Source organism: Herpailurus yagouaroundi, unplaced genomic scaffold, assembly GCF_014898765.1.
Source record: "Herpailurus yagouaroundi ecotype Mexico unplaced genomic scaffold, PumYag 184, whole genome shotgun sequence".
Lineage (NCBI taxonomy): Eukaryota > Metazoa > Chordata > Mammalia > Carnivora > Felidae > Herpailurus > Herpailurus yagouaroundi.
The window spans coordinates 24,030,285-24,046,002 of record NW_024412415.1 but is presented as its reverse complement, the minus strand read 5'-3'; the positions used below and the strand labels follow the sequence as shown (position 1 = coordinate 24,046,002).

The 15,718-nt window shown below is 49.0% G+C and overlaps 1 protein-coding gene across 1 annotated transcript in view; it reads right to left on the bottom strand.

The window, feature by feature from the left end:
- Positions 1 to 15,718, bottom strand: part of LIPC (lipase C, hepatic type) — a 161,297-nt gene that overhangs the window by 9,682 nt on the left and 135,897 nt on the right. Inside the window, exons 5-7 of the mRNA XM_040492818.1 lie at positions 15,259 to 15,376; positions 12,770 to 13,003; positions 9,746 to 9,991 (exon numbers count right to left, since the gene is read on the bottom strand). Of these exons, the coding sequence (XP_040348752.1) occupies positions 9,746 to 9,991; positions 12,770 to 13,003; positions 15,259 to 15,376 (598 nt within the window). The remainder of the gene's footprint in view (positions 1 to 9,745; positions 9,992 to 12,769; positions 13,004 to 15,258; positions 15,377 to 15,718) is intronic.

Sequence of the window (15,718 nt, the reverse complement as noted above, 5' to 3'; positions counted from 1 at the left end):
AACAGAGGCAAAAGGAAAGGTCCTTCCAAAGACACAGGCTGTGGGTGTGGGTGGGGCTGGATGAGGACAGGACGGGGCAGGAGGGCTGGCCTGAGGGTTAACCTCCTAACGAGGAGGCGGGGCATCTTCCCGAGTACTCAAGGAACACTCCTACCAACCAATTTTAATCCAATTTAATGTGTATTAATTGAAGTCTACTGGTGCTCAGCCCAGTGCTAAAAGCCGTTGGGGATAAAGGATAAAGGAGTACAATTGGGAGTATGCACGGTAACAACACTGGCTAATATGTATTTTGTTTACCTGTGCCAGGCACTTTGCATCTCTTATCTCATGTAACCCTCACAACAGCTGACACTATCATCACCTCCTTTTAGAGAAGAGGCAACTGAAGCACAGAGAGGTTACGTGACCTTTCCAGTATCACACAGCCAGATGTAAGCCCTGACCACCCGGCTCCAGGACTTGAACTTTTAAGTGTTTGTACCTGGGACCATAACTTTATATACCCTAAGGAAAAAGTTGAAGTATGGAAAGAGATTTAAGTTCGAGAGTGTCATAGCAGGATTACTTCACTAAAAATAAATCAGAAGCACCTTGGATAGTCACCAACAGAGGAGAGACTATGGACTAATAATGACCATTATGATAACTACCATTCAGCTGTTTACCATGTCTCAGACGCAGAGCTAATCGGTTCACGTAATTATCTCATTTCTCATTCACGATGACTTTGTGAGACGCCCACTCTATCCTCCCTCCGCAGTGGTTAACACACGCAGAAGCTGACGGTGGGGGAAGCCAAGTAACTTGTCCATTGTCACGCAGCTAAGGGCTGGTGAAGCTGCAATTAGAGGTGAGTCTGCTGATTCTGGGTTCATGTTCCCAACCATGTGATTTATGGAGTCATTAAAAGACATTTTTGGAGCAATTTCAATCCTTATAAAAGAAGTGGAAAGCGAAAACAAAAACAACCCCAAACAACAACCAGGATACAAAACTGCATATCTAACATGAGACCAACTTTATAAAACAGAACACACAGGAGGGAGATTCATAAAAATATAACAGTGCTTGTCTTTGGAGAGGAAAGAGGGGTAATTTTTATTCTTCTTTACGCTTTTCTGCAAGTTTTGTGTTTTCTACAATATGCAGGGATTCTAGTTAGAATTTTATTGGAAGAAGAAAAAGCTTTTAAACAGAGTAGAATGGAAAACAAGAGAACCAGAAGCCACGGCCCGGACTTAGAGGACCTTGCAGCTGGGAAGCCGAGTCACATTCGTGACCCTGGTCACCTCCTGTTTTCCTGTCTCATGGGCGTCAATGTCCATGTCTTCTCTCCCCGAGGGCAGGCTTGGTGTCATAGTAAGGCTTCTATCTCCCCGAGTCTCAGCATGCACCAGGTGTCTAAGGGGTATTGGGGGGCTATTTGTGTGAAAATAAGGCAGGACATCTGCTGCCTGAAAGACCCTAACTGTGAATTGGCATAATGAGATATAATGTTCATTTGCTGAGACCCTGCTATACATCAGGCTACATACTAAGCGTTTACATACATCATTTTTGGTCCTCATAACAAGACTAAATAAGGATAACATGCTGGTCAGGTTCCATCTTCTCCACCTACCCCTGCTATCCCCATCCACTCTCTGCCCGCCCCATGGCCTACGTCTCCCGGGTTCCCTTGCCAGATGGTTTCTGGTTGGGAGGCATGAGCAGGTGATGAGGGCAGAGCAGAGAAAGGTCAGGGTGTTTTTCCCTCTGCTCCCGCCTGCTTTGGAGCCGGACCATGAAATAACTGTGCCCCACAGGTAGCTGCTGTGTGATTTCTGTAATACCACCCGCCCTCTGTAAGGAGTCCCGCCCACTCCCTGGAGCTGACCTCGGCCGGCGGAGGCCTGTTTTCTCCTGAAACCTAGAGAGGTAGGGTGTCAGTTATTCTGGTGGATTACAGACAAGGAAGCAGAGATTTGGACACATGTCCAAGGCCACCCAGAGTGTCACAAGTGGAGCAGAATTTGAACTCAGGTGTCTGTCTCGTTCTAAAATCCCCTTCCCACTGTCTCCTGGGGTTCTGGTTCTGGAAGCTGCATCTGCCCTTTGACAGCAAATGCAAACACTCAGCCCCTGAAGCAAAGCTGCTGTCAAAACCTGCCTGGAATGAGGCCATCAAGACGAAGTGCCTGCTGGGCCTCACCCACCCACATCCGTCCTGGGCTATCACTGCTGCAGATTCCTCCTGCCTGTCCCCTGAATGCCTAGCCCCTGAGTGGGGATAAATGTTTCATGTCCCTCCACTGGAGGTGGGTTTTTGTCTTCCTTTGTTCTTAAAACTGTGAGTAGGAGGAGATTGAATCCTACATCTGAAATGCTGTGGTTCCACGGTTCTGGGGAAAGGTGTAAAATCCAGGGGTCGGCCTGCCAGGACCCCTTTAGCATCCTTTGAATGAGAATCTCCTGTCCTCCCTCATTGTCTCCCTGGGGTGGGGCCTGTGCAGGAAGTCAGAACCCCAAAGGTGCAGAAGTGGCCTGAGTCCACCGGCTTCCCAAGAGCTCCTGAAAGATGTATGGGCTGTGGAGGGGCACAGGAGTGAGTGGACGAGGGCACCCTTGTGTCTGCAAGAGCCCAGCTGCAGAATTCAGCAGGTTGACAGCACAGAGTCCTGAATTACCTGCACTAGAAAAGTCACTTTTTTGGTGAAATCTTGAAATGACATAATTTTTGTAAATATGAAAGAGCCTTTCATACTGAGAACTAATTAGATGTTCTTATTTTGGATTTTTGTGTTTTCCTTTACAAGAAAAAAAAAAAAAAAAAAAAGACAATTTGCCTATCATCCCCTCTCCCTGCAACTCCGGGACAATGATGCTGTTACGAAGATTAAGGAAAAAAGGGTGAGTAATTTTGCTCACTTTCACTTCTGACATATTTAATAAGGATTTTAAAAAATGATTTAGGAGAAATGCTTTTGATCTTGTGACTGCAAAGGGGCCAGCCCAATGCATTCCTCAGTTCAGGCAGAAGAAATTATTTTAGGTCTTAAAGATAAAGAGGATGAAACAGTCCATTAACCCTGAATGAGATCGGGCAAATGCCATCTAGAGCAGACGTGTGAGGCCTCTGGAGATTCTCCGCCTATAGAGAGTCATTCTGAGATTCAAATACCCCAAGCACCCTGGATTCTGATCTCACGTGAGCCCCACTGGTGCCACGTAAAAAACAACTTAAGGGTCGCCTGGGTGGCTCAGTCGGTCAAGGGGCCGACTTCGGCTCAGGTCATGATCTCGCAGTCCGTGAGTTCGAGCCCCGCGTCGGGCTCTGGGCTGATGGCTCAGAGCCTGGAGCCTGTTTCAGATTCTGTGTCTCCCTCTCTCTCTGACCCTCCCCCGTTCATGCTCTGTCTCTCTCTGTCTCAAAAATAAATAAACGTTAAAAAAAACACAAAAAACAAAAAACTTAAGTTTCTTTGCATAAGCCAGCTGCTGTCGGCATTGGATTGTGGAATTTACAGAAAGAGAATAGTTTGTTTCTTCTTTTTTTTCTTTTTTGTCTCACGGAAAAAAAAAAAAATGATTGCGGATCATTAGATATTGGCTCTGGGACACATTACGACTCTCTTTGCACACATCAAAGAGGTCTTTTCTTTCAGTGTATTGATTTTCTTTCATGAAGATCGGAGGGATGGGATCTCTTGTGTTGTCTTGCAGCACCAAGGGCTTGTCCTTAGACACGAACGGCCTCTGAGGCGAGAGGGGCAGCTTCAGACGGTGGGACCGCTGAGGCCAGAGGAGGCTGCTGGGCAGGGGTGAGGGCGGGGGCAGCCGTGCTCAGAGCAGGCTGGAGGACAGGCAGGCACACGTGGTTTTGTGACCACGTGTCTCTTGCAGCTGTGTGCTTATGTTGGTGCCCACATTTGGGCTTAATAGTACCGCACCGCAAGTGTGATACCCCCGAAGCACTCCCGAACGAGCCTCTCCCAAATGTGCTACTTTGGCATGTGGGTGATTTTGAGCCGAAGACAAGCAAGGCCCAAAAGACTCGGGAAGAGCTTCTTGCTTCCCCCTTATTTGCCCCAAAGAATTTGGAGAGGGGAGCTGGTGCAGGAAGAGAGCTCCCACAGCAGAGAGGTGCAGAGTCCGGGTGAGGTGTGGTAAGCCAGAGCTCAGACGGGCCTGTTGGTTGATTCCTCTCTGTGTCCCATTGCCTCTGCTTGGTGTGACAAGCATTTGTTTCGCAAACATCTTCCCATCTTCCTGTAAATTAATTTCCTTTTCTTTGAAACCCCTCAGGCCTGCTCCCTTCTCCTTATAAAAGGCCTCAGGTGTTTGACTTCTTTAAATCTCTCGTGTCTATGTGAGGTTCTAGTCCCTATAAAATTACAGTCTTCTCCTGCAAATCTGTTTGATGTGAACTTAATTAAGAGACCAGCCAAAAGAACCTAAAAAGTGTTGAGGCACCTGGGTGGCTCAGTCGGTAAGCGTCTGACTTTGGCTCAGGTCTCGATCTCACATTTTGTGTGCTTGAGCCCTGCATAAGGCTCTGCACCGACAGCTCAGAGCCTGGAGCCTGCTTCAGACTCTGTCTCCCTCTCTCGCTACCCCTCCCCTGCTTAAGTGCACTTTTGCACGTGCTCTTTCTCTCAAAAATAAATAAACATTACAAAAATTTTTTCAAAAGAACCTCAAAAGGGTCGAGGAAAAATTTTCCTCCCTGACACCCTGTTGTCATGAGCCTGGACACTTCCCCTTTCTGTGGGCAGTTGCCTCTTCTGCTGGGGTTGGAGATGAGGGAGTGTGTGTGTGGTAAGGAGTGGCACCCTGCTTCCTGCTGTTTGTGCCCTAAGTGCTTCACATGAGAGGGCAATAAGAGCCCTCAACTGAGGGGCTGGAATCCTCTCTCTCGCACCTACTGCCACATGGCCATGAGCCCCCGTACCCTCTCTGAAGCTCAGTTTCCTCATGTGTAAAATGGGCATGTAGGGGCGCCTGGGTGGCGCAGTCGGTTGAGCGTCCGACTTCAGCCAGGTCACGATCTCGCGGTCCATGAGTTCGGGCCCCGCGTCGGGCTCTGGGCTGATGGCTCAGAGCCTGGAGCCTGTTTCCGATTCTGTGTCTCCCTCTCTCTCTGCCCCTCCCCCGTTCATGCTCTGTCTCTCTCTGTCCCAAAAATAAATAAATGTTGAAAAAAAAAAAATGGGCATGTAGAGCACTGTCACAGAGTTGTTGTGAGGATGTGATGAGACGGCAGGTATAAAAGCGCCCGACTTGTAGAACGTGTTAACCCAGTGACACCTACTCCCTTCCTATACACAGACCTTACCAGGCACGGTTCCGAGCTGCACCCAGAGGTGCCAGTGTTAGTGGTTCACCCCTGTGCTCAGTCACATACGATCACTTTGTGGCTGAAGAAACAGGCCCACATAGGTTTTGTCACTAGGTCAAGGTCACATATAAGGTTGGCAACAAAGCCAAATTCTGGACATTCCTTATTCCCAATCTCAAGCCTGTGCTGTGTCTACTCACCCATGAGTTTTTCTAGACCTCTCCGTGGAAATCAGCAAAAACCTTCCAAAGAAGTCATCCAGAGAAGCCAAAGACAAACAGACCACCACCCCCCCGCCTCCCCCAACCCCACCACCCAAAGTCAGAGTTTGTCTGGTCAGCCAGGAGGAAAGAGTACTCAAGGAAGTTCGCATAGGTGGGATGAGGCTCAGAGTGTAGGGAGAGAGGGAGAGGAACAGGGATAGGGAGAGCAGAAGGGGGAGGGGGAGGGAGGGAGAGGGGGAGAGAGAGAGAGAGGGAGAGAGAGGGGAAGAACCTGCCTTGGGCTATGCTCAGGAGGCCATGTGAAGGGGAAGAGCAAGGGCCATGGAATCAGTGCGACCTGGGGTCACACGCTGCATTTGCTACTCACAAACTGTGTGACTATGGGAAGCCTTAATCTCTCTGAATCTCAATTTTTATTTATTGGGAAATTCACCATAATTCGTTCCCAGCGCCACCCGTCTCAATCTCTGTCTCCCTGTCTCCCTGTTTGGGTTGTCGCAAGGATTAAATGATAAAGGAGTACGACATACCCTTCATGGAGCCTGGACAGAATAGGCCCCCTTAAACATCGCCTTCCTCACCTCCTAGTGGCCTCGTCTTACCCCAGGAGATTAATTAGATGTGGCCTTTGCTAAGCAGAACTTCCTCAGGATGGATATGTTCCCCTCTCTTCTCTCTTGGAACCCAGGCTTCTAGGGGCCTCTGGGTGGCTCAGTTGGTTGAACATCTGACTCTTGATTTTGACTCAGGTCATGATCCCAGGGTTGTGGAATTGAGCCCCACATTGGGCTCTGTGCTTGGGATTCTCTCTTCTCTCTCTCTCTCTCTCTCTTTCTCTCTCTCTCTGTTCACCTCCCCCCGACCGTGTCTCTCCCCTGCTGGAGTGTGCTCCTGTGCTTTTTTTTCTCTCAAATAAAAACGAACAAACAAACAAACAAACAAAGCAAAACACAAGCTCCCGGACTGGTGAGGGTTCTTCCTGCGAGACTGAAAATGGAAGTGGACAATAAACTGCCTTGCGTCACTCTCCCCATTCTCTTCCGCTGCTGTGTGTTCTCCCAGTGGGCACTGGGTTCTGGCAAGCCAGCAGTTGTAGGAAACAGATCCTTTGATGGTTTTGTTGAAATATCTTGGGAGGCAGAGGTGGGAGGGTTAAGTTAGTCACCCTTTGTGAAGCTACAATCAGGAGGTGATGTTTATCTTGCCCAGCCAGATCCTGCACTAAAATATATCGTACAATTAGATGTTCTTGAAAAATATGAATTACGGGTTCTCTGTAACAAGGGTTGGGCAAGTCTCTTCTTTTAAGAATCTATAAGTATTCATCAAATGCCAGAGAAATAGGTTTGGGGGGCCCAAGTCAGAGATGATCATGACCATGATGGGTGGAGAGAGGTGCAGTTATGGGGACCTAGATTAAAGGCCTCGTGCCAGTACCATCGATAGAACTTTCTACGATGATGGAAGTGATCCATTTTTGGTGGTCTCTGATCTTGCGGCCACTTATTTGAGCACTTGGAAGGCAGTGTGATTGGGGAATCGAATTTTTGATCGTATTTAATTCTAAGTAATTTAAATCACCACATATGATGAGCGGCTACCATACTGGATGATGCAGCATTATATGGACCGCAGTGTCCCATGAGCAGCTGCTCCTGACCAGGCAGTCTCCGCTGGGGATGATTTCTGGCCATACCTAGGACAGCTTGATGTGACTCCAGGGATGCTGCTCCCCAACAACGAACAGAATAGGATTTTGCTCACTGGAAGGACTGAAGCAGAACCAGGGAGGATTTGGAGGCCCCAAAGAAGGGAGGGTGGAGTGCAGGTTACAGCTTGTCACAGGAGTCTCGGTTAGAGGCCAACGTGAGTTCTGACCAGTTTCAGACAGTCCTGCCTCATAGCCTCCGTATCACTGGCCTCGTGGGTCCCGTGAACATCAGAAGTGTCTGGAGCAAGATCAGTGGTTGGCAATAAAGACACCTGATTTTTGTCTCCAAGTGACTCATGGCCCATCTTCCTGGGATAGCGCTGAGCATCGACATGTGGGAGGTGGCTGGTCTCCACTGAGCCCTGTGAAGTAGGGACTCTGCCTACTCTGGCTCAACTTATGCTTGAAAAATGAATGAATGGATGAACACATTGGCTTTTGGGAGCTGCTGGGGTGAGGTGGTGCTGCCCTAATGCAACTCTGGTCCTCCTTCATAGGAAAGAGAGCCCTGTGAGCTCACACCAGTGGTGTGTGGTGGTCGGGCGCGTGGGTCGTTGGTAAAAAGAAGGAACTCAGCCTGGCTGTGTCTACTGGTCTTCCCCTCCCCTCTTCCTTCTCTGTGTGCTTGCCTGCCCCTGCCCCCCATGGCGCCCCCAGTTCTAAGCCCCCCATAGATGTCCTCTGACTAGACCAAACTCTTCACTTCAGACACACACCTCAGCTCTGGAAGGTGAAAAATGGCCTCCTTTCTTCTCAGCTGATGTCAAGGAGAAAACAAAGTCTTCCCCCTCTTCTCTCCTCCCTGCTTCACCCACACGAACAGACCAGGGGCAGATTACTGAGGTAAAAAATCACTCAGCCAGTTGTTTGGAGGTCCAGATCTAAATGCTGACTACCAGAAATTTACTTTGTGTCCCTGGGCAAATATTTCCCCCATCTGGGCCTGGGTGTCTGCGTCCATGAAATGGCAGGGTAGAATAGTCTCTAGAAATGCTAACATTCCACAATTTAAAGTAGATCCAGAGAAATGTGATTATCGGAGGGGCTTAATCACTCCAGGCAGCTTTGCCATTTAAAAGAGGAGCTGGTTAACCCAAATGAGTGTCTAATTGGCAGCCTGCGGTGGGAAAGCTCCCTTAAGCAGGAGGCCTTCCAAGTTCACTCGCCTGATCCGGGGTGGTACCTTTCCCTCCTCCACCCCCAAAGGGTCAGACAGCAGAGGGGACCCTCTGGCCCCTCAGGCAGGAAAGGTCCACCTTCACTATAATGCTCTCAGAAGCTATCAGCTGCCCACAGCGGATTTCTGTCATTCCTGGGCTTCACGGAAGGGAAATCTGGCTAGAGAGCAGAAGTTCAGATAAACAGGAATCCTGTGCCTAAAAAATAAATCGCCTGGGAACTTGAACTTGCTAGTGTGATAATAAAAGGAATAGAGGCTGGGGGTCGGATGCACCTGGCTCTTGGCCTCCTTCCAGGCTGTATGGCCGTGGGAGGGTCACTCCACCCAAGCTGTGCTTCCCTCCTCTTTAAAATGAGATCATAACCGGCCCTGCCGACCTCGCTTGGCTGCTGTGGGGACCACAAAGAGGTGATGGCTGCATCTGATGTTTTGTATAAAACGCGGTGCACATAAATGCAAAGTGGTGGTGATGGCATGTTCACCTTCTGCAGCTACAAATATTCTGCACAGTAATAATCAAACAGTGCAGGGCCGAGCTTCTCCCGGCACCGGTGAGCATGTGCAGTGAAACAGTAAGATGCTAAATCACTCACGAGCTGTTTAAAGGATTAGACAGAAATGTTAATAGCAACAGATGTCAGCTTGTTCACTCATGGAGGACACGACTCTGGCTTCACTGGAGCATTTCTCTGCTGGCTCCAGCCCCAAACGAGGCCACGGCTCTGACCTCTGGTTCAACCCAGAGTGGTCGGGGCTTGGTTTCTGCCCTGAGGTTAAGGATCTGATTGGGAAAGTTGGAAGAAGCCAAACTTCATCTTGGGAGGGTCTCAGTAGAGCAGTAATGCCCTGTAAGATCGGCTGATCCAAACTCTAGAGGAAATGAGAAGCTATAAACATAGCCTGGAGCCTTGCTCTTTTTTTTTTTTTCCCCCCGACGGAGGCTGTGAGCAGAGCTGAGAGCACTTGGTTCTAGTTGGGGTTTGAAGACACCTTCAGGTCCCTGCACAGTGAGACCTGGGTGGTCAGAGTAACTGCTCAGGGCCTTCCGGATCTAACATTCTAGGGCACCATGAACACGGATGGATGAAGAGAGGCTGACCCAAGGATTCTTCCAGAAAGTATCAAGTTTTCTCCTCCTAGCACTTGGCAGCAAGGTGGACACGAGAGAGAGGCCGTGTCCACATCACCGTCTGGAATCTTTGGTTTCAGAAGCACTGAAAGAGCAGAGCCTGAAGTAGCCACAGGAAAAGACTTGGGGGAATTTCTGACCCTTCCGATGAGTGGCTGCCTCATGGGCCACCCACACTCACCTTTGAAGGGGGACTGGGCCCGCGTCGCGAGGAAGAGCTTCTTGCTCTTCTTGCCCTGCCACTCCTGGCGGATGTGGTAGCCCAGCGTGTTGCAGTGGCCCTTCTTGCAGCTCAGGCACAGGCCCTGGCTGAAGGTGCCCATGTCGCTGCACTGGTATGCCGTGCTCTGCATGCTGGCGTGCAGCAGGGAGTCGATGAAGAGGTGTACTGAGCGCTCGTGGGAGCATTTTATGGTCTGAGTGATGGCTGCAACACAGGGCAGGAAGGACGTTATCACCCCTTGATCCAAAGTACTCCCAACCCAAAGGATGATTGTTTTCAGCACAGATCAGTGGCATGTTGGGAAGGAGGGGGGCGGTTGCTGAGGCTGACCCACTCATCGACTGAAAACTACAGGAGTGGACCCCTCCCAGTCGCGTTCAGGCACTTCAGGGGTGGGGGGCTCCAAAGGGCACCCTGGTGTTTGAATAGGAAGCCTAAGTCACTAAGAAAATACTGAATTATTTAAGAAAACAGGGTAGAGTAATTTATTAAAAAAAATATTTATGGAAGTGGCTCAGTCGGTTAAGAATTCTACTCTTGGTTTCGGCTCAGGTCATGATCTCACGGTTCATGAGATTGAGCCCAGCGTCAGGCTCCTTGCTAACAGTGTGGAACCTACTTGGGATTCTCTCTCTCCCTCTCTCTCTCTGCCTGCCTGCTCCCCGCTCCCCCTGCTCACACTCGCTTTCTCGCAAAATAAATAAATAACCTTAAAAAATATATGTTTATGTCTTAAATGGTTAAAAATGTGCACGGGCTGATGCCTTGGGTTGAATTAGCTGGAACAGGCTTGTGTGGAATGTCTCTTAACAAAGCTAGGAAAATGACTGCCAGGTTACTCTTGGGGCTCAGCTAATGGTCTGGTGAAAACTGAGGTCTCTCCCACAATGTCTACTCTCTGCCCTGAAGCAGCCATTGCCTCCATTGGGTAACCAGCCTATAAAACCAGCAAGGGGATTGGCCTCTAGAAGGATACATCCTAGCAACCAGGTTTGCATGGGCCTAAACCAAAACAGCGAGTTTAGGAAGTTTATCTAGCATGGATTTTTGACCTTTTTTTGTTTTTAACTCTCCAAATCTTAACCTAGTCTTTAATAAATTATTCCTAAGGAATGTTGAAGAACCACCATAAGGTATGTAAAGTACCTGATGTGGAGGTACAGCACAGGTCACTCTGCCTAAAGGTATTGAAGGCTAAATGCCAAGATTGGACACCTTAATTCTTGGACTAATGGTGCATTTGTTGTGCACCTACTATGAGGCAGGTACCATGCTGAGGGCTTTCACTCATCCACTTTCTGAATCTTCCCCACCGCTCCTTGAGGCTGCTGTTATAGATGAGAAAATGGAGCTTCAAAGGCATTCACTAACTCATTCAAGCTCACCTAGCCAGGAGGTGTTGAGGTGCTAAAGCAGTTACCAAACTACCTTCTGTTCAGGTGTGTCGGGAGAACCACCCCAGAACGGGATGGCTTAAAAAAAAATTTTTTTTTAACATTTATTTATCATTGAGAGACACAGAGCGTGAGCAGGGGAGTGGCAGAGAGAGGGGGAGACACAGGATCTCAAGTAGGCTCCAGGCTCTGAGCTGTCAGCATAGAGCCTGACACGGGGCTTGAACCCACAAACCCCAAGAACATGACCCGAGCCGAAGTCGGTAGCTTAACCAACTGAGCCACCCAGAGAATGAGATCGCTTTTAAACTTAAAGGTGAAGAAAACTGAGAAAAACCAACTCAAAACTGGGCAAGCAAAATAAACATACTTGGTTCCATCACTTTGAAGGTTTGTACAAGAGAGCAAATGGCACTAAGTGGTCAGAGAGGTACTTAAAACTACTACTTAACTAGGCAACTAGTTACTAATCCTACAGGCTTGTGTTGAGCATTGGGAGGGAGTAGATCTGGGAAGAGGGCTGGTTGGTCAGCTGGTGATGGAACAGGACCCGTGAATGACTGGAGGGACACTAATGGGAGGGGTATGTAAGGAATGGTGAGGGGGAGTTCCCAGAAGGTTCTGTAAAGCGTGGGCGGGTGGAAGGCTGAGATGCTGGCCAAAATGAGATAATGTTGAGTGTGAAGGTCATTCTGATGTTGGAGAGGTGAAGGTGGTGATATAATCACAAGAGAGCATGTTCTCAGCCTGGTTTGGGATGATGGAGGTGAGAAGAAGGTATGCGGGGGTGGAGGTCTCCAGCTGGCTTAGTGTGAGCTGGCATGTTTTCATCAGGATGATATTTTATAATAATGAGAAATTTGGAATGCTTATGGAATGTATGAGTTTTGCTGACAGTTTGGTTCGTTAATCCTGTGCATGTTGTCAATGTGCATGCTATTGGTTCAGTCTCAGATCTGAGAGAGAAGTGGGATCACAGCCCAGATCATGCCACAATCCAGTTCCTGCCCCAGTGTAAAGGAAGTGACAAATTAGAGCTGAACTTTGAATCCGAAGAATCCCAGTAAGGTCCTATGGGACCAGCTGGGACCAGTGGAAGAGGTACTGCCACTCCAGTCAGACCAAGAATCAAGAAGCTATGCTCGATTAAGTGCGTCCTCATGTGCCCCAGAATAGAGAAAGTCCCCCGGGATGAGGAAGCTTCTAGAGAAGGAGAAATAACCACAGGCATCAGGACTCCACTTTCAGAAGGGGTAGTACCCCTGGAAAGACTTTGTTGCATACACTGGGTGGGGCTAAGAGGCAGGGATTCCTTCTTGGGGCTCCCCAGCTCACCGTTGGTACTTAGCCTCCAGTAACCACTGCCAGTTAAAAGGAGGGCCTCCTGGGGGGACACCAGCCCTTACCCACTCCCACAAGCCCTCTCTCCTAGTGGGTTTGGTGACCATATACTCTGGGCACCGACCCTTGCTCAACGGTTCCCAGAGTCCCACAGAGCTGGAGATTCACTGGGTCTGGGGGCGGCATACAGGTGTGGGAGGTAGAAGCCAATGCAGGCTAGTGCTCTCGGCCTGGCCCTCCTTCTCACCATTTAAGCCGTGCTTGCTAATGTGTTTGTAGAGCTGTAGGAAGTGGCAGCCAGGTTGGAAGTAGCCCCCATTGGGGTAGAAGTCATAGTGTGCTATGGGCTGTTTGATGCCCACGCTCAGGCCCATGTGCTCCCGGGTAAAGGTGTGAATGGCGTCCACAAAATTGGCATCATCTGGTGAAAGACGGTCACTGGGCGAAGATCCCTCAAACAGAGGGCCCGCGGCATCCAGCCCTAACAGGAAAGCAACGGTAAGGGTTAGGTGGAAGCAAGGGGACACAAGGAGAATGCCCTTTTTAGTTTTTTGATGTTATTATACATTCATGAGCTAGCAGGAAGAAGAAAATCGTAGGGGATAAGCTTCCTCTAGAAAATCTTGCTATAACCTTTCGCAGTAAAACCACAGTAATTCATGGCGCCGAAAATTAGACACAGGCTGTGCGTTATCTAATGGGGAGAGAGGTCTGCTGGAACTATCCAGTGGTAGAAATAAGGTTATGAGGGAATGCTTGATTTATTTAAGCGAATCAATTTTAAGTACCTCTCAAGCTACTTTCAAGAGCATCTGTTTGCATACAAAGAAAAGCCCGCTGTGCTTATTGTAAGTAGGTCTACCCATCAAAGAAGGAGTTTATTTGCCTGTATGTTGTCAACAATTTCCCTAAATGAGCTGGCTTTTCTCCTACACCAGTGTCATTTCCTTGGAATGTCCAGAACAGCCTTGGGACATCACTGTTCCCTGGTGAAAATGTCATGAGCAAATAGGACGGCTCAAAGCTCTGGTCAAGTGACAGATGTGTGTGCATGAGACTAAGCGCAGCTCCTGGCTGACTGTAGTTGGGGAGTATTTATGCACTCAGAGTTTATCCTCTGTCTTTTTTCCTTCACCTTCACTGCAAGGCCCTTTGATGTCCCACATCAGCCCTAGCTTCCATCCCTGTTGGGGGTGAAGGAATTGATAGGGGGCGGTGAGAGCGCCTGTCTCCAGCTCTCACCCATGGTTACAAATGAAAGACATCTTGGTGTGATTTTATTCTGTTCTTCATGGGTATGAGTATGAGATGACAGCAGTGATTAGCTGTCCTGCGGCCTCTGACATGAGTGAGCCTGGCTAATAATGCCTGATGTGGCCCATGATGCCAGCCAGAGTGGAGAGGGTGCTGGGGCCTGGGGTCACCTCCCTGCGGTTCTGACTTAGCCTTCGAGGCCTGGTTGCTTGGCAATGGGTCTCATTGGCCTTCTGTGGAAGGTCTGCTCACCCCCAGCCTATGGAGGGTTAAATCACAGAGGTGGGGCCATGAACAGTGGCCTGTGAAGCAGGGCTCCCCAGTCACCAGCAAGATAAAAATAAATAAATAAATAAAATAAGGGTGAGGAAGTGAGTTCTCACAATGACAAATTTCTTTCTTTTAAATGTCTGCCATTATCTTTTAACCTCTTCTTTGGTGAAGTAATGGGAATCATAGATGTCAGCTGCCAAAAATGTTCTGACTTGATAAAATTAAAGGCCACAACAACGCTAGTCATCTCAAATTTCCTTTGAATTGTTTTAGCCTGTGAAGTATTATAGCTTTGACCTGCTAGGTCTTGAAGGATGAGTAGGAGTTTGGTAGCTAGACCAGGGCTGGGTGGGTAAGTGGTAGTAAAAAGTTCCAGGCAAAAAGAAAAGGACATGCAAAGGCCCAGAAGCATAGGAGGCAATGGCATGTTTGTGAAGTGGAGAAAGACCTAGTGTCATGGACGCCTGGGACTACAGGGAGGGAACGGCTGGAGGGGAGGTCGGAGAAGTCTGGGGCCTTGTTTGGGCTTTCTGAGTTTCGTCCTGTGGGTATCTGGGGGCCTTGGGGACTTGGTTAGGGAAATACCTGGTGATATGTGTTCTTCAAAAACAGAACTGTGGGGCAGCATGGGGGATGAGGTTGGTGTCTATGATGCCTGGGGGGAAAGACCTTCTCACACAACCCCAGTTCTTCCTGGGTATCTGGGGCCGTTCCCAAGTGAGTGTAGAGCTCCCTGCCTCAGTCCAAATAGGTCCCAGAGTAAGACCCGTATGTTTCACAAACGTGGAAACTGAGGCACAAACGTGGCCGATGTTACTGCACATTTCAGCCTGTGATTTTTTAACTTGCTCATATTGGGCTTTTTAAACTACAGGTTGAAAAACTCTTTGCTGGTAAAACAGTGTATAGAAAGCCTACTTTTTAGGTCCTATTTGGCATGACTACGAGAGGCACCTGTTGGAGGAGAGGCACTAGAAGTTGAGGCTGTAATTTATTCTGAATGCTCGAGGAACAGCAGTCTGTGACAGTGGTCATGTTTGACGCCCTGTAACCAGTCTTCCCGTGAACACCGGCGCCGCGTGAAGGAAGCTGGGGACCTGGTAATTATGGGACTGCTGTAGAAGCGGGTCCTGCACACAACCACCCCCGCCCCTCCCCCTGCCCCCCTCTCCCCGCCCCCTGTGGTTGTTAGTTATCAGGCACGGTTACCTGTAATTCTCCCGATCTTGTGCTTTCCGCCGATGTAACTGCCAGCGAATCCTGCGACATGTGCACCCAGGCTGTACCCAATTAGGTGTACATTGCTTCGAGAAAATTGAACAGATTCCTGGAAGACAGAGGCAAGATGGTTACAGGGGAGAGCTGCTGGACGGTAACCTCCTGTAGGTCCAGCTTGTTCTTGGCTCCCACCCTGTTCTTTACGCTGGGTGGCAAATGAGGTGCTTAATTCATCCTCCAGACCCAAACTGGTTTCTCACCCTTTTTTTTTTTTTTAAGTTTATTCATTTTGAGAGAGAGAGAGCGCACAAGCAGGTGACGGGGAGAGAGAAGGAGACACAGAATCCAAAACAAGCTCTGTGCCGTGAGCTCAGAGCCCCACATGGGGCCTGAACTCACGAACCGTGAGATCATGACCTGAGCTGACATCAGATGCTTAACCGACTGAGCC